The 24946-nt window shown below is 40.3% G+C and overlaps 4 protein-coding genes and 1 pseudogene across 5 annotated transcripts; all 5 read left to right on the top strand.

Annotated features, from left to right (window-relative positions):
* The first annotated feature begins 6616 nt into the window (after positions 1-6616).
* On the top strand, positions 6617-9407 carry LOC124348969 (cytochrome P450 4C1-like). The gene is made up of 13 exons (XM_046799398.1): positions 6617-6850; positions 6916-7003; positions 7189-7301; positions 7388-7478; positions 7580-7762; positions 7833-7902; positions 8013-8139; positions 8194-8284; positions 8355-8461; positions 8521-8589; positions 8658-8826; positions 8912-9091; positions 9160-9407. Exons 1-13 carry the CDS (start codon positions 6728-6730, stop codon positions 9327-9329), a joined length of 1581 nt encoding a protein of 526 aa, XP_046655354.1. The 5' UTR covers positions 6617-6727; the 3' UTR covers positions 9330-9407.
* A 163-nt stretch (positions 9408-9570) lies between these two features.
* LOC124348951 (cytochrome P450 4C1-like) lies at positions 9571-24062 on the top strand. 2 transcript variants are annotated; one of them, XM_046799369.1, is made up of 15 exons: positions 9571-9838; positions 9927-10014; positions 10101-10213; positions 10289-10379; positions 10468-10650; positions 10719-10788; positions 11094-11220; positions 11282-11375; positions 11476-11582; positions 11643-11711; positions 11771-11939; positions 12003-12182; positions 22098-22254; positions 23354-23433; positions 23948-24062. In XM_046799369.1, exons 1-14 carry the CDS (start codon positions 9716-9718, stop codon positions 23415-23417), a joined length of 1635 nt encoding a protein of 544 aa, XP_046655325.1. In that variant the 5' UTR covers positions 9571-9715; the 3' UTR covers positions 23418-23433; positions 23948-24062. The 2 variants fall into 2 exon arrangements, with proteins under 2 accessions (XP_046655325.1, XP_046655326.1); XM_046799370.1 differs by lacking the exons at positions 22098-22254; positions 23354-23433; positions 23948-24062 and adding an exon at positions 12251-12662 and having other exon boundaries at positions 9586-9838.
* On the top strand, positions 12734-15888 carry LOC124348968 (cytochrome P450 4c3-like). Its single transcript, XM_046799396.1, has 13 exons — positions 12734-13009; positions 13097-13184; positions 13261-13373; positions 13431-13521; positions 13610-13792; positions 13883-13952; positions 14021-14147; positions 14582-14678; positions 14768-14874; positions 14952-15020; positions 15085-15253; positions 15331-15510; positions 15585-15888. The coding sequence occupies exons 1-13, from the start codon at positions 12890-12892 to the stop codon at positions 15749-15751; spliced, it is 1581 nt and encodes a 526-aa protein (XP_046655352.1). The 5' UTR covers positions 12734-12889; the 3' UTR covers positions 15752-15888.
* LOC124348955 (cytochrome P450 4c3-like) lies at positions 16107-19332 on the top strand. Its single transcript, XM_046799373.1, has 13 exons — positions 16107-16542; positions 16635-16722; positions 16804-16919; positions 16984-17074; positions 17157-17339; positions 17405-17474; positions 17906-18032; positions 18124-18214; positions 18274-18380; positions 18444-18512; positions 18572-18740; positions 18808-18987; positions 19053-19332. The coding sequence occupies exons 1-13, from the start codon at positions 16387-16389 to the stop codon at positions 19223-19225; spliced, it is 1620 nt and encodes a 539-aa protein (XP_046655329.1). The 5' UTR covers positions 16107-16386; the 3' UTR covers positions 19226-19332.
* Positions 19369-21547, top strand: LOC124349052 (annotated as a pseudogene).
* Positions 24063-24946: the final 884 nt, after the last annotated feature.

The raw sequence follows: 24946 nt of genomic DNA, 5'->3' as shown, positions 1-24946 counted from the left end.
GATTCTTGAACCATGCGTGAACTTTTTATTCTCTAAATTTTTAACTCAACGAAGGCAGACCTGCAGACGACACTTGTCCAATTTCTTCTAATCGGCATGCTTACGATAATTACGATATCGATAGAAAATCCATATATAATAAAAGAACAAGCTTTTTTAGGAGGAGCCTGTTTCTGTCCCAATGAGAGCACGCTGTGATTGGTCAGTCCAGTCGCCCATCAAGAGGGGTGAAAACCGCCGCAGGTTTTCACCCTCCTTGCTGATGGTCAAATAGGAGGGGTTGCTGCAAAGGGGAAAGGGGGGAAAGACAATGGGGTAAATTTCCGCGCCGTTGCAAAAAGAAGGGTGGGTACTGGCTCACACTCACAACGCAGTACGTGCATCGATTTCTACGCGGCAAATATCGATATGTCAAATAGCACCAAATTCAAATCGGTATTTCTGTTCGAAAAATACTATTTCCGCCCCCCTCCCCCCATAGATTTCCTCTCAGATCAAGTCACGTCTTATTTAAAGTTTAGCAATTAATGCAATATTTTTTCACGCGAAAATGTACTTATTGGCGGGTAGAATAACGAATAGGAACCCACGGGCAGAATAACTATGGACGAGTTATCCCAGGAAAGATTCGAAATTTAACAATATAGGTAGAAAATGACAATCTGTTGACTTGGAACGGGCAGATTGTTCTACGAGAAAAATTGGCGGGCAGATGGTAAACGGACATATCTTTCTTATAAAAAGATGACATTCAAATAAACATTTAATCGAATTTAATTAAAAAATCAATTGAATTCTAATCGCCCAATCGGCAGGCAGAAAAAAACGAATAATTATCGAAATAATAACAATAGAAGAGCCTGTCACTACGCAAGAAAAAACAATTGTTTTGTCTGGGAAGCCTGGGCAGATTTTCTACTATAACATTGGCACGGGCAGATGGGCAACGGCCCATGATAATATAGCAGGAAATGATCAAAACTTATTTTTTATTCATTTTGCTTAACAACCTGGGATATAATCATAGGAAATGAATTGCCCGCAATAATATTACATTTGTTAAATAACACGAATTGCTATCACCAGGCAGCTACCTATGAAGAAACGGACGTTGCCAAACAAGATTACATTTGGTTACGTCTGGCGCTGTTTACGTGCAACTCCTTGATTTAAAAAAAGTAGAAAATGATTCCGACTTTAAGCTAGACCCTAAGTTCCCCGGTCTCGACCGGGCTCAAGTTACTAGTTGGAAATGATAAAAAATCAAACTCAACGTCTCAACATCATAACTCAAAATCAAAACCACAAAAAAACCTTAAGGGAATAAGTTGAGGGAATAGTTTGAGTTTAAATCCAATACCATTTCGACGTCGTTTTTTGGTGTCGTGACTACCCATGCTCTCCGCTCCATGCTATTTCTGAATTTCACAATTAAATTAAACTAAGAATACGATTGTCCGAATGATTTTGGGAGCTTTTACAGCAGAGTTAAACCTAGTTCTAAATTTGTGAAATGTTGGTACCAGACTACAGGGACTAGCCATTTATCATGTTTGATCTTTGGCAGAGTTTGTTTGCTCTGTATAACCTCAACCTTTGTGCAGATTTCAGACCTGAGCCAGCCATCGTAACCATAAGATGTGCAAGTTATGTTACTGACCGTCATCACCAACAATCTCAACATCATCAATTGGGTAATGATTTATGTTACTGTTTTGACCTGCTGTATATTTTAAAGGTGCCTGAAACTTGGTTAAAGGGTATGACACATGTCAACCTTAAATAGCCTAATACTGTTTATTAACAATAAGGGGTTATACCAGTTACCCTTCTAACCTTTCCTTGTTGTCTCTGCAATATTTTATCGTAACCCATTTAAATTTTTTTTTTTGATAAAAAGCATCCAGATTGATTGGGAAAACTGTCCTCGTGTATGTCCATGTAAGTGTGGGTGTATTCACGAGGGTACCCTTTTTTCCGTCATTCAACTTTTCTGCGGATGGATGGAGCACTTGTGGATGCCTGGCTGTGGATTTCCCGGGCTTAAAGGTAGGACAAATGTCTCTATCCTTCCTTTTTTTAACTATTGGGTGGCATTTTGGTTATATAACGTTACGTAGTACGATTATCCCGAGATTATTCCTGAGTTAAGGGCTTTGACTGGAGCTGTTTTCCCTTGCCGTTTCTGTTTTTTTCAATCAGAGTTAATTAAATAACTCATTTGCAGAGCGACTGCACATCAGGCTTGTTTTATACCTCACAATTTTGTCTGCGGGTCAACAATCCGCAACAATCAAATACGAACAATTGTTGAATTATAAACATTTGTGCAAAGTCTTTGAAACTGTATATCCAAGAGAGACCTGCCGGCACCTCCTCGTTTATTAAAGGGAGATGTAAAAAAGTCTAATCGGAATTTTTGAATTTCCCTTCCGTGAAAGATAGAACCAACCAGGGGCACCGTATCATCCAAGAAAGTCAACAGATAGTTTTTTTGTTTTTGTTTTTTTAATTTATTTTCGCATGGCGCAACCGAAATTCCATTAGCATAATATTATTTAAAAAATAAAAAGGAACTCGGCTCCTTGTGTTTGTTTTTTTGTTTGTTTTTTAATCTAATAGAAATATTGTAAAAACTTGTTTTCGCTATCCTATTTTCTGGAATGGAATAACCGAAATTGCTGGGCGGATGACGTGAAACTATCGGGGGAAAAAGAGTATAGGAATATATGGAGAGACTCTCTCCTCAATTTCTTCTTTCTCTTGATTAGCTACGGAGATCATGGTGTTGTTGGCACACTCTGCCAGCAGTTAAAATAAGAAAGAAAAAAAAGTATCCGGCAGTCGTTATTTTTCTTCTTTGACTTTTTTTGTTGTTTGCAGTTTTGCCACAACCAAAAATAAATTTCCAATGCAAAAATGGTTTATGGGCTCTCTCTCCTCTCTCGTCGAAATAACTGATGGACTGCGCTGATTGCGTCTGCTGCCGGCCCTCGGCTGGGCTTATTCTTTTCTCTCTCCATCGTTACAAACAATTAAAGGCTCGATTGTTGTTTGAAGGGCCTCTCTCTCTCTCTCTCTCTCTCCTATTGGGGTTGCTCACCTGCTGAAAAGTCAGTCGTGTGATGAAAACGATAATGCATAGATCTTATACACATACCCCGGCAATAATCACCTATACATTTCTGTGTTCCCTCTATTGCATAACATGGCACTCAATTTATTTTTTATTTTATTTTTTCACCATCTTCAGCAGCAGCAGCAGCTGGAGGCCATCATTTAAGGGTCCTCCCATCCGGCTATCTGGGTTGTCTAACACGTCTGGGATTCTCTTTCTCTTATAGACGCTCCTGGGGGGTACTCTCCGTTTAGCTCAGCTATATTCTAGACGCGTTTCTGCAACTCGTCTGAAAGACGAATTTCTCATTTCGGGAAAAAAAATGTTTTTGGCATCGACCGCAACTCTCGACGGTGCGGTAATATTCCACTCAATGGAGGGAGGATGACAAATGTGCGAAAGATGATCCAAGGTGAGAGAATAACTGTGTGGCCGTGCCTATACACATAATAGTGAGAGTGAACGCTATACCGTAGTATAGATATTCACGAGAGCGAGTCACAGCAGTTGGCTACATGTTTTATGTACTCGGGCGAATTCCGATTGCCATGGCATAGCGAAGGCCGCGAAGCCCAAAAGAAAATTGGTCAACTCTTATTCGCTCCACTTTTCTCTCTCTACACATTCCATAGAGACAATTACAGACAAATGAACGGGATGAATTTTTTCTCATCGCCGTATTGGAAAGTGAGTTGTTATATAATACACGTACAACGCGGACGTGTGTCTATTTCTTTTATGAAAAAGAGAGATAGGCTGGATGTTATACGTTTAGAAAAGATGTTGCGGAATGTGTGCTGTGTCTTTCAGTTTTTCCACACGCCCGTTTCGCCCTTTTATTATTATTATTAGTATTATCATTTGAGCTGTATTTGGCTCGATGTTCCCACGACTCTCTCACAGTCGTCCGAGTGGAAAATGACAACGACAACAACGTCAACTCATGGTGAAAAAGTCTCCCTCCCAGAAAGAGAAAAAGAGATTTGTGTTTTATTTTTATTTTCTCTAGCAAAATTCAATTTGCATCGGCGTAGAGTTGGATCATTGATGGTCTCCCGAGCGGATATCGCCTACGGTCAGCCCCTTACAAAATAACTATATAGCCATTATCCCAAAATAACAAGAAATAAATTTCCAACAATAAATTACGAATTACGGAATTCGAAGGCTCTTCTTAGAAAGTGAACGTTCTTTTAAATATTCCGCATCTCTCCTCAGCAGCAGCAGCAGCAGCGCAAATGTTTCGAAACATTATTCATCGGCTCCGTTGTGTATAGTATCGGTGACTTTCTCGTCTCTCCTTAAAGGTGAATTGATCTTTGGCCAGCACATGCACAGTGTCATCCGACCGTGAGCGCAAAAAAAATACCGGCGTCTCATTCCTTATACAGCTGATATCGTCGTCTTGTTTTTTTGTTTTTTTCCCGGAATCTTTTTGCTGAACTCTACACGCTATGGAAATGGATCCTGGTTAGTTTCGAAATCCCATCAGGACGGTGGTGGGGGGGTTTATTCACAGGTTGGCGACTTGCTGACGCGCTTGTCACGACTCATTAAACATGTGCTCGTTTTCTCTCTCCCGCGTCTTGATATGCGCGGAGGGACCGTGTCCGTGTTTTCACTAGAGGCGGGATCTATACGGTTATGTATACCGACCGCTCCTTACCCGTTTTCTAACATTTTTTCTTTTTTTTTTATTCGGTCTGCAGTTATTTTGTTGTCATTCATATTTTTTGATCCGACGGTGATAACCGAGCGGCATGTACGGCAGTTGTGCCGACACACACGGAGAATTGCGCAACGCGCGCTAAAGTTTGAATGGGCCGGCTCAGGGGGGTCAGCCGCCTCCGCCGCACTGTGTGTATATGCATAAACATGTCCAGCTGAGAGACGGACACATCGGCGAAGGAAAAGAGAAAAAATAGAAAAGAAGAAGGTACACAGCACGTTAAGGTGCTCATCTTCTTCTGCGTGAGGGAGAGTCACGCGTGTTGTTCTTCTGTAAGGGGCTCACGGTCGCGTAGTCGATTAGAATCTCGTCAAACTTTCGCCCGTCGGTTACATACATTGTTCTCGCAGGTACACTGCTATAGTCGATGTGTATGATGCCCATCGTCAAACCTTAGCATTGCCCAGGCCTTGGTCAGTCGATGTCGTCGTCGTGCTCGGTCTGCCGGAGCTCTTAGCCGAATGGCATGGGCGCCATCCGTCGTGATTGGGATTTCCAGTCGTTAGAGCGAGAGGGAGATAATGTTACAGCTATATTATACCGAATCTATAATATGGCCATTGATCATTTGTCAGGGACACTTGTCTCATCACTGGAGAGAGAGAGAGAAAGTCCGTCCGTCCACCAACCTGGGCCGAGAAGAAAAGTTGCTGGGCGAGTGTCGTCAATAATAGCTGACGAACGTAGTACTATACACAGCACATCCAATTCTATTTCGAGTCTATATTATCTTTTTTCTGGTTCTGTATGGTGTGTGTGTGGGGGGGGGGGGGGGAACAAGTTCGTGAGAAACAAATAAAAATGGGAAGCCCAGCAACCGCAAACGACTTTTTCTTTTCGCAGCTCAAAGGAAGAAGAAGAAAACACTTTCAAGAGATATCGAATATAATATAATTAATTAATTTTTATTTTTCAGAGTGATAATCAAATTGCCTGACTTTCACCGATGAATGTTGAACTTTTTTTTTAGTTTTTCTTTTTATTCTCTGCTGCACCGCATTTTGTAGATGACACACGGTCGGGAAACAAAAAGTGTCACTGATGACAATTGCCGTGAATGGCGTCGCGCGTCTCTTTTCTTTTTCTCTCCGACTCTTTTTGCGGTCGATGGTGCTGTTCTTCTTCTTTTGTTTTCGGATCGCAGAGAATCAAGAAGAAGACAATGTATACATTTCTTCGTCGGGGTGCTCGACACCTGTAATCCAAAGCTCTTTGGCGGAGGAGATGAAATGATACCGCATGGCCTCAATCCCATCAGCAGACGAGGCCTGTGCTGCGCTTCTTTCTTTTCTCTAATCAACAATTTTGCCAGTTTTCCCAAAAGAACGGCGGTATTTCTCTATCTCTCTCTAGACCCTGCATTTTTTGACACGTCATGTCTTGGCTTGTGTGTATTCGGTTGTTATTCGTGAGAAAATAAGAAACACCAAAAGAATTTCGGGAAAATTTCGGGGAAATTCGACGACCGTTCGCCATCCGACGAAAACGGTTGGAACTTGGGAGAAGATTTTACTTCACCAAGATCTTGTAGATTTAAACGCTAGATGGTTCTGGGGAACACTGTACCAGCGGAAATAAATATTTACTTTTAAGAAGCAGCGCTAATATTAGAAAGAGTAAAAGAGCACAAAAAAGATTTGACCTCAGGAAATGATTAACATTCTATCGTAGCCTATTAAAAGCTAGCTCTGGACATGGTGCGATGATAACCTGCTCTGCAAGCTACTCTGTTGAATTCACTAAACAAACAAAATGATAACACGAAAATAAAATCTAGTATTAATATTGATCGCAGAGGACGTGGTAATCTCACTTTGCGTGCGTGACCGAGCTCTGTAACAGTTCTTTTAATTTTATCAAGCGAACCCATCAATCAAGCCATGATTTTGAAAATAATTTCCGATCATCTTTATCGTTTACTGCCGAATTCCCTGACACTGGCCACTTCAATTTTCTGTGTTATTCTTTGCGTCTTCGGGACGGCATTGTATCGACGTTACAAGGTAGAACGGTAGACGTATAAATGTAAAGAGAACTAATCGACATTATTTCCATTTCATTTATTTAGTATTTCGTACGTTGTAACAAGATTCCCGGTCCGCCTGCGCAAATTCCGCTTTTCGGAAGCTTCACCGAATTCTTTCTCGAGCCAGAAGGTAAAAAATGTAATTAAAATTAAGTGTTATCTCCTGCAATTTTTGGTGGTTTTTTTTTAAAATCTTACCTCACCCCTCATCGCAAGGAATCACGAAAAGTATCCCCTCCCTAAAACAATGTATAGTCGTTCATGGTCAACCCTAATTTAAATCTGATAATTTAAATATGGATGTATTTTTAAAAGGTTATCTCCCGCACGGATTGCATTTATTTCAAACGTGGAACAAGAGATCGGTAGTGCGAGTCTGGATTGGACCTTTGGCTTTATTCGCAGTTGGTTCGGCCGAAGGTGTAGAGGTCTGATCTGTCTTATTTAGCTGCTAATAACTATAACTAAATAATTCGTTCATTGATTGACGTTAGTAAATAATTGATATCCCAAGGTTGTGCTTGGCAGTAATAAAATTATCGACAAGAGCCGAGAATATAATTTTTTGCAGCCCTGGTTGGCCACCGGACTGTTGACTAGCACGGGTAATATTTGTGTGAGGCATTAACAATTGGAATTAAACAGATATTCATTTCGAGATTTCTAAATCGTAATAACTAATAACTGCTCGGGCGTTATTTGGCAGGTAGCAAGTGGCACAAGCGCCGCAAGTTGCTGACACCGACTTTCCATTTCAAGATTCTGGAGGATTTTATCCACGTGTTCAATGAACAAAGTGCCGTACTCGTCGAAAAGCTGGGCGAGAAAGTCGGCCAGGATTTTGACATTTTCCCATTCATCACGCGATGCACGCTCGACGTCATTTGCGGTAAGAAAAATCATTTTTCTTCTTGCCATACACCTGCGCCAGCACATGACAAGTGATTAATAATATGCAGAAACGGCCATGGGGCGACACGTCGATGCCCAGAATAACACCGACTCTGAATACGTCGAAGCTGTTTACAAGTAAGAGTCGAGTTTGATGGATTGCAATTGTCTTTTGCTGGGACGTAGCGGATGAATATCCCAGCAGTTTCTCATGTGTCGAAATGAATTACATTTCAATGTCGTTGCAGAATGACCAGGATCGTCCAGACGAGACAAACTCGGCCGTGGCTTCAACCGGATTGGCTCTTTCGTCTTTTTCCTATGGCATCCGAGCAATCAAGATGCCTGTCGATCCTTCATGGATTCACTGATCAGGTAATAATATTAACACTTGGACATTTTGACACTCATTTGACTGTGTGACTCCAGGTGATTCGTGAACGGAAAATAGAATTCAATCAACGCAATAAGGAACAGCAAACAGGATCGTTGAAGCAGGAAGACGAGGAATTCTTATTGAGTACGCATTTAGATTATCTACTCACTGCTGTAAATTTTAAGTTAATTTAATGTTGTGCCATTGTATACAGAGAAACCGCGTTTGGCTTTCCTGGATCTCTTGATTGAAGCCTCGCAAGATGGCAAAGTGCTCAGTGATCTTGACATTCGTGAGGAAGTTGACACCTTCATGTTTGAAGTAAGTTTAAAATAAACTTGGATTATGAACCTCAGTTAACTCTGATTCACTTATACCAGGGTCACGATACGACTGCAGCTGCAATCACTTGGTCCCTTTTTCTAATTGGCAACCACTCTGAAGTGCAGGTAAGTTCTATATTCTATAAAGTTTCATATACAGATTCTAAATAAAGGTTGATACAATAATGCAATAGGAAAAAGTGAGTGAGGAACTAACACGAGTATTTGGCGACTCTGATCGCCCAGTCACCATGGCCGACTTGAGTGAATTAAAATATCTCGAGTGCTGCATCAAGGAAGCCCTGCGTCTTTACCCAAGTGTCCCTCTCATGGCCAGGGAACTGATGGAAGATACAACCATTTGTATGTTTTGGATTATAGGACACCATTAAAGCACAACCTTTAACTACAGGTTAATTTGGGCTTTTGTTTCTATTTCGTGTTTTAGGCGGTTACGACATTCCCGTAGGATCCACATTGATGATCGTTCCTTTCATAGTCCACCGCGATCCTACCTACTTCCCCGATCCGGAGAGTTTCAAACCGGAGCGCTTCTTTCCGGAAAACATTCAGGGTCGACATCCGTATGCCTACGTCCCATTCAGCGCTGGACCTCGTAATTGTATCGGTAATTTCCTTCAACAATTACACGCGATATTAAAATTCGATTATTTAAAGTTTTTTGTTTCTCTGCAGGTCAGAAATTTGCTCAGATGGAGGAGAAGGTCATCCTCGCTTCCGTATTGCGTCGCTTCCACGTCAAATCGTTGGACAAACCAGGAGATATTTCTTTTTTGGTCGAATTAATCTTGCGACCCCGAGATGGAATTCGTCTTCACTTAACCCCAAAAATGCAGCATTGCTAAATGCTTTCTACTTATAGAGACATATAGAATGTAACGATTCAGCGTCAAAGCTCGTGGAAATAGATAGACTTAGTACTCTCCCGTCTTGAAAAAGCTGACTGGTCTTATTTAAAAAAAAAATTACAAATATCTTTGAACTCTGGATTATTGCGCAGATACATTCTATCTTAGGCTACATATAAGTAAACGGCGATAAAAAAAAAGAGTCTTGAAAAATAAATAAAAAAATTATTTATCAATTTTTGACGAGTCACCGTTGTAAACAAAGTCAATTGATATGAAACTAAAATGTTAGCATCGCCCCTCTTGGTCGGGTTTCTCTTAATCGTCTTTGCTTATCCGCGCAGTCGTATTTCACAAGCGAAAATAGTTGGCCGTTATTCTACATGGGTTTTCAAATAGTTCCTGAAGGTTTGTATCGTTTGTTTCCGAATGCGGTGACACTCGTCACGTCGTTCGCAACTGTCCTTTTCTGTGTTGCTGGAACGGCTTTGTACCGACGTTACAAGGTAAGTAAATAAAATTTAAAACAATTTTATAATAAGCTTTAAGGTTACTTGTGTCGTTCTTACGTTGACTGCTATTGATTTGTCATAGTACTTTCGTCAATGTAGCGTGATTCCGGGTCCATCAGCTCAAATACCTCTTTTCGGAAGTTTCACCGAATTTTTCCTCGAACCTGAAGGTAATGAGCTGAGGTTAACTGAGGTTAACTTCAGCTAAAACTAAAACAAATGACCCTATCAAATGACCTTATGTCGTTTTGTATAGAAATTTTACCACATTTTACGAAATTATACAAGACATGGAGCAAGAAATCAGTAACACGACTATGGATAGGACCTTTTCCTATGTTTACCATCGGTTCAGCCGAGGGCGCAGAGGTATTCCTGGCAAAACTCTCCTTCACCTTTTTTTCTTTATGTTGTTTCTTATATAATCGTTGTTTTATGCTAAAGGTTGTACTTAGTAGCACCAAGATCATCGACAAGGGCCGGGAATACGATTTCATCCAGGCCTGGTTGGCCACTGGACTTTTGACGAGCACAGGTATCCACCGCGAAATTCAAACTGCCATCGATCAGAACGAACCAAATTCTTTATTTTTATCTCCATTGCGTTTCCCGGAACATCGAAGGCAGCAAATGGCATAAGCGACGCAAAATGTTGACTCCAACTTTCCATTTCAAAATCCTCGAGGAATTTATCCACGTCTTCAATGAACAAAGTGCCGTACTCGTCGAAAAGCTGGGCGAGAAAGTCGGCCAGGATTTTGACATTTTCCCTTTCATCACGCGATGCACGCTCGATGTCATTTGCGGTAAATATAGCCTCTCCTTATAGGAATAACGTGATTTAGATTGATCGTTTAAATGTTGCCATATTTAGAAACGGCCATGGGACGCCATGTAAACGCACAAGGCAAAAGCGACTCCGATTACGTCCAAGCTGTTTACAAGTAAGTTCCATTTGATTTCGCTTCGTTTACGCTTTCGTCACATGTTTGCGATGGTGGAAATCAATAAAGGACAAAGTGTAAAGATATCACCGACAATTTTCCTTTATCGCAACCTGTATTTGATTATGTTTATCTTCTATCCACGCGTGTTGGCCTTGAGGGAATGTTGTTTTTTTTTACGGATAGTAGAATTGAATCCAACCGTTTCCGATAAGATTGATCATTTGTAAATAACAACAATATTAAATGGTGCATTAATCCGTATGAAGTAATTGATTTTAAAAATTGAAATCGTATGGCTGTAGAGTGACCCGAATTATTCAAGCGAGACAGACGCGACCGTGGCTACAAATCGAATGGCTATTCCGACTTTTACCTATCGGTTCGGAGCAAAAGAGATGCTTGTCCATTCTTCACGGTTTTACGGATAAGGTATTTTTTTTTTACCCATCAAATAGGCATCCCAATTAACTGAACTCACTTAAATTTCTAGGTGATTCGTGAAAGGAAAATCGAGTACAAACAGCAAAAGGCCAATGAGGAAAAAAAGGTTGAGGCACTAGCGGAAGACGATGACTTTATTCCAAGTATTTTAAAATTCTTCTAATAAAAAAAATGTTCTTCTCGTTCTTTCAATTGGCTATGAATCATTTATAACTTCACTTCTATTATTTTATCTTGTGGTAGAAAAATCCCGATTAGCGTTCCTCGATCTCTTGATTGAAGCCTCGCAAGACGGAAAAGTGCTCAGCGATCTTGACATTCGCGAAGAAGTTGACACCTTCATGTTTGAAGTCAGTTTTAAATTTAACTTAGATTGTGAACCCCAGTTAACTTTGATTCACTAATACCAGGGTCACGACACGACTGCAGCTGCCATCAACTGGTCTCTATTTCTTATTGGAGGAAATCCTGAAGTCCAAGTGAGTCTATAAAGTTTCAAACACAGATTCCAAGTGAAAATCTTGACATTATTCAATAGGAAAAAGTGAGTGAGGAACTGACACGAGTATTCGGCGAATCTGATCGTCCAGTCACCATGGCCGATTTGAGCGAATTGAAATATCTCGAGTGCTGCATCAAAGAAGCCCTTCGTCTTTATCCCAGTGTTCCTCTTATTACTAGAGGACTCATGGAAGATGTAACAGTCTGTAAGTCGATAAAGAGTTATTCAATTCTCTAAATCTTTAACGTATATGTGTGTTATCGCATAGCTGGATACAATATCCCTGTTGGAGCCACAGTGATGATCGCCCCCTATATAATCCACCGCGATCCGACTTACTTCCCTGATCCGGAGAGTTTCAAACCGGAGCGTTTCTTTCCGGAAAACATTCAAGGTCGACATCCGTATGCTTATGTCCCGTTCAGCGCTGGACCTCGTAACTGCATCGGTAATTTCCTTAAATCTTATCAAGAAATTTTAAATTGTTATTGCTATATTTTTCTTGGCAATTTGAAGGGCAAAAATTTGCTCAAATGGAAGAGAAGATTGTCCTCGCTTCCGTGTTACGTCGCTTCCACGTCAAATCCTTGGACAAGGCGGATGATATGCCTCTCTTGGCTGAATTAATTTTACGACCACGCGACGGAATTCGAGTCCACTTGACTCCTAAATTTCCAACAGGGTCACCAGTGATTTAAAAAACATGGGGTAACTGCCTTATTTAGTCACACAAATGGTTAACCTATTTGATGTAAAAAATCGCAATCTAATCTAATAAACAACCCAAAAAATTCCTTTCGCATTTGCTTTGTTTCTACCCTCCATTCTTCCTTGGGTGTGTGAAACGATCAGAAGATATCAATAGCTGATGTAATTAATTGACCTTGGTTTATACTTGTTTGATCAATTAATCCCAAAATTTCGTAACCCAAAGATCTTTCGATCTATCGATAATAAAAATGCGCGCGCGTGATCAGCAGCACGAATTATATTCACTACAATCCTACAGGCTCATTTGATAAGAACCCGTTTCGTTTGGTTGCCTTGGTAACGGTCCCCAAAGGCGTTCAATCAAATGTATCACAATTTTGACGACCCTTGAGTTCAGTCGCTATTTAGCTATTGCCTTGTCAGTTTGTTTGAAAGAACATCATCATGGCTGTCCAAATCGTTTCTGATTTCTACAATTTGTTTCCGAACAAATTAACACTAGTCTTTACCATAGGAAGCATCGTACTCGTTGCTGTTGGCAATGCGTTATTTCGGCGTTATAAGGTAAACAATATGCAAAGCAGTAAATACGGATATGGCCCAAAAATAATTAATCATTATCATTTCCCTTATTTTATCTTTGATTTGCAGTACGTTCAACGATGTTCCAAAGTCCCCGGGCCACCAACTCAGATTCCGCTCTTTGGGAGCGCCTCGGAGTTCGTCCTTCCACCTGAACGTATTTTACGATACCAACAACCGTTCCAAATGCAAAAATCTTTGATTTTGACTTTGAATTTTCTTTCATTTCGAAGAGATCATGCCCCATGCCTATGAGCTATACCAGAAATATAACAAAAGTTCAATTATACGAATCTGGATCGGATCTCAACCCTGGTTTCTACTCGGCGGGGCTGAAAGTGTGGAGGTAGACGAACTATTCTTCTAGCACATAATTACCTTAATTTAATTCTCCTCATTTTAGGTGGTGCTTAGTAGCAATAAAATTATTGACAAGGGTCCAGAATATGACTTCATTCACCCGTGGCTAGCCACTGGTCTCTTGACGAGTACAGGTAAATTAAAGTCAATTAAGAACGTACGGAATGTTAATCCTTTTATTGGCTCTGGTAATGAGCTGCTCCCTGTTTACTTTAATTGCAGGTCAAAAATGGCATCAGAGGCGCAAATTGTTGACGCCAACGTTTCACTTCAAAATTCTCGAAGATTTTGTCCAAGTCTTCAACGAGCAAAGTGTCGTTCTCGTCCAACGACTAAACGAGAAAGTCGGCCAAGATTTTGATGTTTTCCCATACATCACCCTCTGTACACTGGATGTCATTTGTGGTAACGAAATTGCTCAAATATTCTTGGTGGTATTAGTTATTGGCCTAGCCACACTGACTGGGTTATTTGACGCGTGCCAATTTTATTCAGAAACGGCAATGGGGCGCAACGTCGATGCTCAGAGCAACAAAGATTCTGAATACGTCAAAGCTGTTTACAAGTGAGGATAACGCAACATCAGCTATTCAATTTGCATACGTCACAATTGTATTTTTGTTTCAATAACAGCATGGGCCACATTATCCAAGCGCGTCAAACTCGCCCATGGCTTCAACCGGATTGGCTCTTTCGTCTGTTCCCTCTCGGATCGGAGCAAAAGAGATGCTTGTCCATTCTCCATGGATTCACTGATGAGGTACACAAAGGAATAGGTTCTTTCATGTGTCTCCTCGATATATTTCGGAATGGTGAAAACTGCGTAAGGGACACAGACGATTGAGCAATGCGGAACTTTCCAGAAATATAACGGAAGAACGACTCCGGTTGGTAAACTTCAATATAAAAATATTTAATATTACAACTTGGGTTCTGGGTTGTGGTCTGGCCTGTGAGGAAATGGTAAAGGAAAACGTTTAACGTAAAGTTGCCAAACTCTTGAAAGTTGCAAAAAATTGGCCATTTTGGAAAGCATCGCGACGTTAGGATTCTTTCCCAGACACACCCTTTTTAATTACAGTCTTTGTCCGTGTTCCATCAATTAAAGTTACTTGCACCGCTTAACGCTGGACGATTCACAGCGCTAATTGACTTTTTTTTTGGTACTCGTTCATTGGACTTCTTACCTTATAGGTGATTCGTGAGCGAAAAAATGAACACAAGTTGCGCAAAGCTCAGCAACAGAAAAAGACCGAGACGACGCCAAACGGAGAAGACGATTTCATTTCAAGTAATAAAATTCCTTCAATAAAAATTGTCGAATCTTTCAATTGGCTATAAAAACAAGTGATAAGTTGGCATTTTACATTTCTGTCCCAGAGAAACCGCGTTTGGCTTTTCTGGATCTGTTGATTGAAGCCTCGCAAGATGGCAAAGTGCTCAGTGATCTTGACATTCGTGAGGAAGTTGACACCTTTATGTTTGAAGTAAAAAAACTCGACATCATTTTAAAAAACATCATTTTATTTTACGTCCCCTCTGATGAGTTTAATTCATTTACCAGGGTCATGACACGACAGCAGCTGCCATCAACTGGTCCCTCCTTCTTATCGGCAACCATCCTGAAGTACAGGTAAGAGAACACCTTTTCTATTTAGTTTGATTTATGCGAAAATGATTTTGATATTTTGGTATAGGAACAAATCAATGAGGAACTGTCACGAGTATTCGGCGACTCTGATCGCCCAGTCACCATGACGGACTTGAGCGAATTAAAATACCTCGAGTGTTGCATCAAAGAAGCCCTGCGTCTTTATCCCAGCGTTCCGTTCTTTAGCAGGATATTGATGGAGGATGTCGCCGCCTGTATGTTCATCAATAGTTTGATTATCAAATGCTTACAAAGTCTGAATGAATTTTTATCTTCTTTCCTTATCCATCAGGTGGATACGTTCTTCCAGCCGGAGCATCAGTGGTGGCAATGTCTTATGTTATCCACCGTGATCCAAAGTACTTTCCCGAACCGGAGAGTTTCAAGCCGGAACGTTTCTTCCCGGAAAACATTATTGGTCGACATCCGTATGCCTACGTCCCGTTCAGCGCTGGCCCGCGCAACTGTATCGGTACATTTGGAAACACCGACTCCTTTCAGTTTCATACCAATTTTAAATTACAATGAGAGCAAAATATTCTGCAGGTCAAAAATTTGCTCTGATGGAAGAGAAGATTATCCTTGCTTCCGTCTTACGCCGTTTCCACGTAAAGGCCCTGGACAAACCAAGTGACGTGCCAATCGTTACTGAATTAATCCTGCGTCCCCTAGACGGAATTCGACTCCGATTGACCCTCAAGAAGTCGACATAAACAACACGTGTACGTCCTTCTTCGAGTTTAGTTGATGTTTTGAAAAATACCAGAGCTCTATTCAAACTATTTTGGTCATAGCTAAAAAAATGTACTGCTGTAGAGGAAGACCTGTATAATAAAGAATTAAAGACATAGTCACATAGGCTATAAAACAAACTTAAGTCTAAAAATGAATTTTTAGGAAACAGTCAAGAAGAACATTAAAAAAGTTTTTTTTTCACATTCAACTGGGTTATTGAATCGATAAAAACTTGCGAACTTGCAAAATTGATGTACTGATATTTTAGTATCAACAACGTGGTTTTAGCAGACGACTAGCAGCAGTTAGCACAGAGCCACAGACATTAGACATTAAATATGTTTGTAGGACGACCTTTGGGACATCGTATTAGGTTTCAGTGAACTTCTAGCTGATAATTTCAACATTCTGTAGTTGAATTGCGTAGTGATGAAAAAAAGTTTCCTTAATACGACCAAGCTAGCCTGGGAAACTTCCATGTTTACATATGATATCGATCGACGACGTGACAGTAAAACTAAACAGACTTTTTTTAATCATCGTAAACATAACCCGAACTGATAAAAAGTCTTGATATTTAAATAGATCAATTTCAAAACTACTAGCGCAGTTTATGTCCTTATTTTCGCTCTCAACAGAGCACATCATGACCAATCCAACAGTTCCTGAGTATTTGTATCATTTAATTCCGAATGGATTGACGCTCGTATTTTCCGTAACGTGCCTCATTTCAGTGACTCTTGGAACGGCATTATTTCGACGTCACAAGGTAAAATTATCAACAAACTTCTACCTATATTTCTATCGAGCCTAATATGCGTTTTTAAATGCTTGCAATTTTGCGATAAACTGAATGTGCAGTATATGAAATTGTGCGAAAAAATTCCGGGACCTCCTGTGCAGCTTCCGCTTTTTGGAAGCTTCACCGAACTGTTCCTCGAACGTCACAATAAGTATTACTATAATTTACCACAACACCTGTGCTTTACTCTTCAATATATCGACACACTTGTATAACTCGCACATTCAGAAATACTTCCTCACTTTATTAACTTGTACTACAAATGGGCCAATGAAAAGTCCCTAATGCGGTTATGGATCGGACCAATTCCCTGGTTTGTTCTCGGTTCAGCTCAAAGCACAGAGGTACGATGGCAAATCTTTTTGTATTCTATCAAATTATTTATTTTTTAATTGAAACTTATTAAAGGTGATTCTTGGTAGCAACAAAATAATTGACAAGAGTCGAGCGTATGAATATCTTTATCCTTGGTTGGCCACTGGCTTGTTGACGAGCACAGGTAATAACCTCCCTCCGCATTTCAATTCAAAGTTGACCAATTTCATATTAACCTGATATATACTATAACAAACATTCTTTAGGGAGCAAATGGCATAAGCGTCGCAAGTTGCTAACCCCAGCTTTCCATTTTAAAATTCTCGAAGACTTTGTTCACGTGTTCAATGAACAGAGTGCCGTACTCGTTGGAAAACTAAGCGAGAAAGTCGGTCAGGAATTTGACATTTTCCCGTACATCACTCTGTGCACGTTGGATGTCATTTGTGGTAAAAGATCTTTGTCATTTTATAGCTTTACTTCGATTTACGGCTTTTTGCGTGTTAACATTCAGAAACGACTATGGGGCGTCACGTCGATGCCCAAAGCAAAAGTGACTCTGATTACGTCCAATCTGTTTACAAGTAAGAAGCTTATCTTTTGTTTTTTCTCTAATTTTGTAGCTGTCTCAGAGACCTCATCGATCAAAGGTGCAGTTAGAACGCACGTTGGAAAACACACAAATAACCAGTTAAAGAGATATTTATCTGCAGCATTTAGAAAACGTAAATGCATATTGCAACACCACAAATCTAAGTCCAAGACTCCAAGCTGCTTTGTTACTTAAGATTTTGCCAATCATTCTTTTAAAAATAACATAAATTTGATTATTTGATCAAAACGCAATCGTAGTTGACCGAATAATCATCATTCCTTTTCGTCTTTTTCCTAAATTATCTGAAATTCTAGCTGTTTTTTTATTATGTTAAGAGAAAATGCGATGCCAATTTCTACCTTTGTCTACCTGTCCGAACCATGTAATTATACTGTGTGTGTTTTTCACATGGCATAATAGGATGACTCAAATTATCCTGGCGAGACAAACTCAGCCATGGCTTCAACCAGATTGGCTCTTTCGTCTTTCCTCTCTCGGAGCTGACCAAAAGAGATGTCTGTCGATCCTTCACAACTTCACTGATCAGGTAATTATATGCAGCCATCAAGACGGACCACCAAATCACTCCAATAATTAGCATTTTTACGCGCATTGTTACTTATTGCTTGCTATTTGAGGTTATCCGGGAGCGGAAAGCGAAACACAGGAAAATCGGTCAACAACGTCAAGAGGATTCACCGGAAAAAGATAACGACGAATTTGTTTCAAGTAAAAACCGTATAATGAATATCTCTTTATTTTATGCAACTTGATTTGACTTGTCACAGAGAAACCGCGTTTGGCTTTTCTCGATCTTTTGATCGAAGCATCGCAAGATGGGAAAGTGCTCAGCGATCTTGACATTCGTGAAGAAGTTGACACCTTCATGTTTGAAGTAGATTATTAATCTAGGCATTAATTACACATGGACATTAATTCATTTGGTTCACATCTTCAGGGTCATGATACCACGGCGGCAGCTATCAACTGGTCTCTATTTCTTATTGGAGGCAATCCTGAAGTGCAGGTGAGTCTATAAAGTTCCAAACACAGATTCCAAGTGAAAATCTTGACATTATTCAATAGGAAAAAGTGAGTGAGGAACTGACACGAGTATTCGGCGAATCTGATCGTCCAGTCACCATGGCCGATTTGACCGAACTGAAATATCTCGAGTGCTGCATCAAAGAAGCCCTGCGTCTTTATCCAAGTGTTCCTATTTATGCGAGGGAATTGATGGAAGACACAAATATTTGTAAACAAATTATTAAGGATTTTAAACTATCTTGCAACGTTTCAGGATAACATTTTCTTTTCACTAGGCGGATATACACTTCCCGTTGGAGCTACAGTTTTGATCGTCCCCTGTATTATTCACCGCGATCCTACCTACTTTCCCGATCCGGAGAGTTTCAAGCCGGAGCGTTTCTTTCAGGAAAACATTCAAGGTCGACATCCGTATGCCTACGTCCCTTTCAGCGCTGGCCCGCGCAACTGCATCGGTAATTTCCTTAAACAAATCAAGAGAAAGAATATGTCGACTGTGAAGTTTCTTGGCTTTTTACAGGACAAAAGTTCGCATTGATGGAAGAGAAGATTATCCTCGCTTCCGTGTTACGTCGTTTTCACATTAAATCCTTGGACAAGCCAGAAGATTTGCCCTTGTTGATCGAAGTCATTCTTCGTCCACGAGACGGAATTCGACTACAATTGACTCACAAGACGTTGTTAAATAACTAAAGGTTGTTAAACCAAACCGAGTTTGATTGATCGTATGCCTATCTGCTGGAGAAATATGCCAGATTATTTTAGGAATATAGACAAAGGCAATAAAGTTTGCACACTTACTAGTTTACGAACAAGGATTCTCAGCTTGTGTCTGTATTTATTAGTTAAAATTCGCTTCCATCTAATAATGTTGTTTTTAGCGTGCGAATGTTGCTGAGTGATTCGAAGAAACACCAAGCAGAGGTCAACCGATGGTAAGTTCAAAATTAGCTTATCTTTGTAAAATAAGGATTCATGTCTAGCTTCTACTACGTGAACTTTGGACGTATTTCTACTGATATTGATCGACCTTTAGAGTTTAGTCGCGCCTTGTACACTCCCGTTTTCTACTTGTGATGCCGTCAATACTTAGTTGCTTCCCGTTCTTTGCTAGTGAGACAAGTCTGCCATGGGTGGTCAAATCATTCCAGATTTTGTCTACAGTCTAATTCCCAACACGTTAGTGCTTTTCTTGACGTTTGCTTGTTTTGTTCTCGTTCATCTTATGGGCACACTATTTCGACGCTACAAGGTAAATTTAGCTTAATGTGCAGTAACCTCACCATTGGAAAATGACTTAAAAATAATAGTCTTTGAATTGCCAAGTATGTTCGACGTTGTAACAAGATACCGGGTCCGCCCGCTCAGATTCCGCTCTTATTAGGAAGCGCCACCGAATTTTTCCTACCGCCCGAAGGTATGAAAAGCCAAGCGCAGTGATTCATCGTTTTGAAATCTTAATTTCTACCTTTTCACGTGTTGTTTGCAAAGATAATGCCCCACGCCGTTCAACTGTACAAAAAATACAGCAAGAAATCTGTGGTCCGAATTTGGGTCGGACCTCAACCTTGGTTTCTAGTCGGTGGGGCCGAAAGTGCCTAGGTACAAAACAATTTTACCCATTATCAATAATTTCTTAATGATACTCAATTATCAAAGGTTGTGCTGAGCAGCAACAAAATTATCGACAAAGGTCCGGAATACGACTACATCCAGCCATGGCTTGCCACTCGTCTCTTAACGAGTACAGGTATGTTCATATAATAGCGAACCTGCTGGATTTCTAAAAATTATGTGTACATTTATATAACGGGCGTCCGCTCTGTTTCAATTTATTCGCCTGGGTTCTGAATAAAGTTCTACTTTTCCGCAATTACAGGGGCGAAATGGCACCAGAGGCGCATAAACTGTTGACACCAACTTTCCACTTTCAAATTTTGGAGTAATTGGTTCACATCATCAATGATGAACAATGTGCCGTACTCGTCGAAAAGCTGAGCGAGAAAGTCGATCAAAACTTTGACATTTACCCGTTCATCGCTCTGTGCACACTGGACATCATTTGCGGTAATCACACGTTTTATTAATTTTTTTAAGTCTATTCATCAGTTATTTGTGTGTCTATGGTAATATTCAGAAACGGCTATGGGTCGTCATGTCGACGCCCAACAAAAAAGTGACTCGGATTACGTCAAAGGTGTTTACAAGTTAGATTTCGGTTTATTTTAGTCTTACGTAGTTTAAACGATAGGAAATAACACGGCACCAGAAAAGACCATTGCTGTTTTTTATGCTCTGAGAAAATCTCAAGTCGTAATGATTTAGATTCCCTTATGGATATTGCTAAATACGTGTTTTGTCTAAACCATATAACATGTACTTTTGACATAATAGGATGACTCACATTATCCAAGCGCGTCAAACTCGGCCATGGCTTCAACCGGATTGGCTTTTTCGACTGTTCCCTCTCGGATCGGAGCAAAAGAGATGCCTGTCCATTCTCCATGGATTCACTAATCAGGTATAAACTATCCATAAAACAAGTAACGGCCTTCACGGCCGTTGCTTGTTTTATTGTATATTATTTTATTATGTATGATTGTGTCGTCTGACTCATCTTCTTCAAGGTGAAAACGACCACAAACTGCCGAAGACTGAGCAGCAACAACCAGTTGATTTGCCAAAGAAAGATGACGACGAGTTTGTTTCAAGTAAAATGTCCAAATCCATTTTATTTGACGTACTAATTTAATGGAATTATTTGTCATAGAAAAATCCCGATTAGCGTTCCTCGATCTCTTGATCGAAGCCTCGCAAGACGGAAAAGTTATCAGCGATATTGACATTCGTGAAGAAGTTGAAACCTTCATGGTTGAGGTAGGTTAGCAATACAATGTCTCGGTCAATTATTTCTTCACAACAAATTGACCCTTGAATTTTATACAGGGTCATGATACTACGGCTTCCGCAATTAACTGGTGTCTTTTTCTTATAGGCAACTATCCTGAAGTGCAGGTAATATCAATTATGTAAAGCATGATGTTGGTGCCACGTCATTTGCTCGTGCCATTACAGGAGAAAGTGAACGAGGAACTGGCTCGAGTCTTTGGCAACTCTTATCGCCCAGTCATCATGACTAAATTGAGCGAACTGAAATATCTCGAGTGTTGCATCAAAGAAGCCCCGAGTCTTTATCCCAGCGTTCCGATTCTCTCGAGGCAATTGCTGGAAGGTACAATCATTTGTATGCGCATTAAAAACAAACTGACTAAACTATTGAAAACTTATTCTTTTTCCTTTCCTTTTGAATAAAATCCAGGTGGATATGATCCTGCTGTTTGAGCTACAGTCATAGTTTCACCTTATTTGATCCACCGCGATCCTACCTACTTCCCCGATCCGGAGAGTTTCAAACCGGAGCGTTTCTTTCCGGAAAACATTCAGGGTCGACATCCGTATGCTTATGTCCCGTTCAGCGCTGGTCCTCGTAACTGCATCGGTAATTTCCTTCAACAACATCAAGAAATTTTAAACCGTTAATCTCATATTTCTTGGCTCTTTGTAGGTCAAAAGTTTGCCATGATGGAAGAGAAGATTATCCTCGCTTCCGTGATACGTCGATTCCACGTCAAATCGTTGGACAAACCGGAAAACGTTGCCATCTTGACGGAAGCAATTCTTCGTCCTCGCGACGGAATCCGGATGCTTTTAACCATCAACAAGTACAGTTAATAATCAATTAGAATATTGTGCTGCATATTAGCTACTGATCTTCACGTAGCTACAGCCTGTATAGTTAGTTACCCAACTGTAGTTTAGTTTATGTAGTACCACACGTGGAGCCGTCAATTTTTTATCGACCGTAAAAAAATTACCGGTAAACCCAATGCACCCAGTAGCCTACGTGCAGTGAAAGTATAAATCCTAATGTCTAAAAATAACGCGTTTACGCTTTTTAAGTTAGCGTACCAACAACCTTTAGTTGCGCGGTCAATAGCTGCTTTTATCCTATAGGTAGTGGTTAGACAGCAGGAATTGTCAATTCCCATGGTATACTTGTTTACAATCCGGTAGAACGAAATAGAAAATACTACGTTTGGGTACAAAGCTTTCGTGAAAGGTTTTTTTTTTTTTTTTTTAAACACAGTAGTCCAGGCATTGCTGGAGTCTGTTAGAAAACTTGTCTCCAGCAGTTTGCCGCGGTTCCAGGACTATTCTAATAAAAGTCGGTAGAAAAAAAAAAGTAATGTCATCTTTCGCTAAATAAAAGAGAGGGGCCGACAAAAGGGGAAAAAACATTTTTAACGCACCTGTTTTGTATTCTTCGTTAGCGACACTCAAGTTTCGTGACGGACCATCTGTTACAAGCCGTTCGGAAATTAAAGTTTCCCATTTGTTTCGATTCGAAATTAAAGAAATGATTTCCAGACGATTTGATGCCTGTACGTAGGTTCATTAAGGTGCTGCAAAAAAATGAAAAGAAAGTAGGCCTACGCGTGCTGTATGTAGGACCCCATGCGGATGTGGTGGTGTCAGTTTTCCATCGAAAAGAAATTCCCCTTTCCTTTTAAAGGTTAATTGATCACACACGATCGAACACACAACGTAGCGTACGTGTCGAGAGAAAAGGTGTTGTCGAAGCTTGAAGGAATGGGGTCTTTCCTCACTTGATTTTGGATGTTTTTTAAAAAAATTCCCTAAAGTCTAACCCTATTACCTTTGTTCAAATGCCCCGCTGAAGAGCGGAACGCTAATTAAGTAAATAGCGCAACAAAATCAGGTAAATTATGGAGAAACTTTGGCTGTTTTTTTGTTTTACAGTTTCCCACCGATAAAATTGGATGTGTCCGACATCTTGGAGCTCTCAACATATGCGGTTTTCTAGTGTTTTCCGCAGAGAGGTACGTATTATACATGACTGATATGATCGTCGTGATGCGGTACACATCAATTGATGTACCAGTCAAATGTGAAAGTGAAAGGAGTTTCCTGCTATTCCTGTGTCGGAATTTCACGAATACCGCTGCGACTTGGAAGTCACGGTGTTTTGAACACACGCGCAAGATTTCACCGCCTCTTACCCCCTGCCCTGTTCCCAGAATAACCAGACGGAAAATGTGATATGTCTATGGTATTACTCGTCTACAAAACTTTGGTGCCGTGTATTTGGAATTCAGTTTGTGCTGTGCGTTCGCGAGCTCAATCAGCAGCAGCTGCTGGTGATTGAGAGAAAGGAGCTCGTCCGTCTGTTCAATTCAAATTCTGATATCGCAATACTTATTATATCTGGGCCAGGGTAGATTCCTGTGGCGTATAGTCTTATATTTACTTTAAATTTTGTTTGTGGCTATGTCACAATACTTGTGTATAGAATAATTTGCTCGGTCGCTCATAACTTTTTCTTTCCCGCTTGAGAGTTTGAGCACTGACGTCCTGAATCATAAAGTTGTCGGTCCGTTACAGCTCTATTGGGTTTTGCATAACCGGTTTCACTGCGCCAAAAAGAAAAAAAAATGGTACTGGAATAAAATTTCGCAATCATTTATAAATGCCACGGTCGTCGATTCCTGGTGCTGATTCGGTCAATCAAATGCAGCGGGGTATGTGTTTTTCTTGTTTAGGCCCTAACTAGGTGTCTACCGGTGTCTACTTAATGGCATCTCTGTTGTGGTTTATAAATTAGAATGAACACTCGTTAGATTTTTGGGTTATTAGACCTGTTGATGAAAAGTTACCACTCAACTTATATATTACGGGAAGAAGAACAATCATCGCAAACTCATCCGTCCGCCAGATAAATCCCATATAATTTAGAAATATTGATGCGGTAATACTAGTTGAGGTTGATGATTAAACGAATGCCCCCATCCCACGTCAGTATGCATAATTTTAAAAAATAATACAGCAAGACTTTTTTCATTTCTCCGGGAGGAGAAAAGTTAACGGCGAGAGAGAGAGAGCGTGGATACGATAAAAGATAAGAAACTGCAACGATATTTGCTCGCCGGCGTCACCATTTTACAAAAAGCGGCTTGAGATGGTAGTCCAACCTAACCTACTAATAACGAATGAGGGAAAGTAAAGCGCCCTCTGCGTCTAACAGTAGCAGGTGGTCAATGTACCCCCTTTGTCGTTTCTAATTCAATTTTCACATTTTTTTTTTTTATTCTTTCCCGTCTCGCGTAGAGATCTTACAGATAAAAATAACGTCGTTAAAAAAAAATGTTGGCATTGCCGATTTTTCACTGCGGGCTATATTTTATTAAGAAAATGAAAACGGTGAATTGTCTTTTTCTTTCTTTTTAAAGGAAAGGGAAGGGCGAGGTCGACCGACGCCATTCCTTTTTGAAGGAGAATAACAGAAATTCCGGCAAACTTCTTTTGTGTAAAATTATTATTTATTTTTCTGGGGAA

The sequence above is a fragment of the Daphnia pulicaria genome, chromosome 7 (assembly GCF_021234035.1).
Source record: "Daphnia pulicaria isolate SC F1-1A chromosome 7, SC_F0-13Bv2, whole genome shotgun sequence".
Taxonomy (NCBI): domain Eukaryota; kingdom Metazoa; phylum Arthropoda; class Branchiopoda; order Diplostraca; family Daphniidae; genus Daphnia; species Daphnia pulicaria.
Note: the sequence above shows the minus strand (reverse complement) of the source record. Positions and strands in the feature narration are given on the sequence as shown.

What these genes read in the sequence shown, in the direction of transcription:
- LOC124348969 (XM_046799398.1), top strand. Translation starts at nt 6,728, where the DNA reads ATGATTTTGAAAATAATTTCCGATCATCTTTATCGTTTACTGCCGAAT. An exon ending in CATTGTATCGACGTTACAAG is followed by an intron (nt 6,851 to 6,915) that starts GTAGAACGGTAG and finishes TCATTTATTTAG; the next exon opens with TATTTCGTACGTTGTAACAA. An exon ending in ATTCTTTCTCGAGCCAGAAG is followed by an intron (nt 7,004 to 7,188) that starts GTAAAAAATGTA and finishes TATTTTTAAAAG; the next exon opens with GTTATCTCCCGCACGGATTG.
- LOC124348951 (XM_046799369.1), top strand. Translation starts at nt 9,716, where the DNA reads ATGGGTTTTCAAATAGTTCCTGAAGGTTTGTATCGTTTGTTTCCGAAT. An exon ending in GTTCAGCCGAGGGCGCAGAG is followed by an intron (nt 10,214 to 10,288) that starts GTATTCCTGGCA and finishes TTTATGCTAAAG; the next exon opens with GTTGTACTTAGTAGCACCAA. An exon ending in AGACGATGACTTTATTCCAA is followed by an intron (nt 11,376 to 11,475) that starts GTATTTTAAAAT and finishes ATCTTGTGGTAG; the next exon opens with AAAAATCCCGATTAGCGTTC.
- LOC124348968 (XM_046799396.1), top strand. Translation starts at nt 12,890, where the DNA reads ATGGCTGTCCAAATCGTTTCTGATTTCTACAATTTGTTTCCGAACAAA. An exon ending in TACACTGGATGTCATTTGTG is followed by an intron (nt 13,793 to 13,882) that starts GTAACGAAATTG and finishes AATTTTATTCAG; the next exon opens with AAACGGCAATGGGGCGCAAC. An exon ending in TTGACACCTTTATGTTTGAA is followed by an intron (nt 14,875 to 14,951) that starts GTAAAAAAACTC and finishes TTCATTTACCAG; the next exon opens with GGTCATGACACGACAGCAGC.
- LOC124348955 (XM_046799373.1), top strand. Translation starts at nt 16,387, where the DNA reads ATGTCCTTATTTTCGCTCTCAACAGAGCACATCATGACCAATCCAACA. An exon ending in ACTGTTCCTCGAACGTCACA is followed by an intron (nt 16,723 to 16,803) that starts ATAAGTATTACT and finishes TCGCACATTCAG; the next exon opens with AAATACTTCCTCACTTTATT. An exon ending in TTGACACCTTCATGTTTGAA is followed by an intron (nt 18,381 to 18,443) that starts GTAGATTATTAA and finishes TCACATCTTCAG; the next exon opens with GGTCATGATACCACGGCGGC.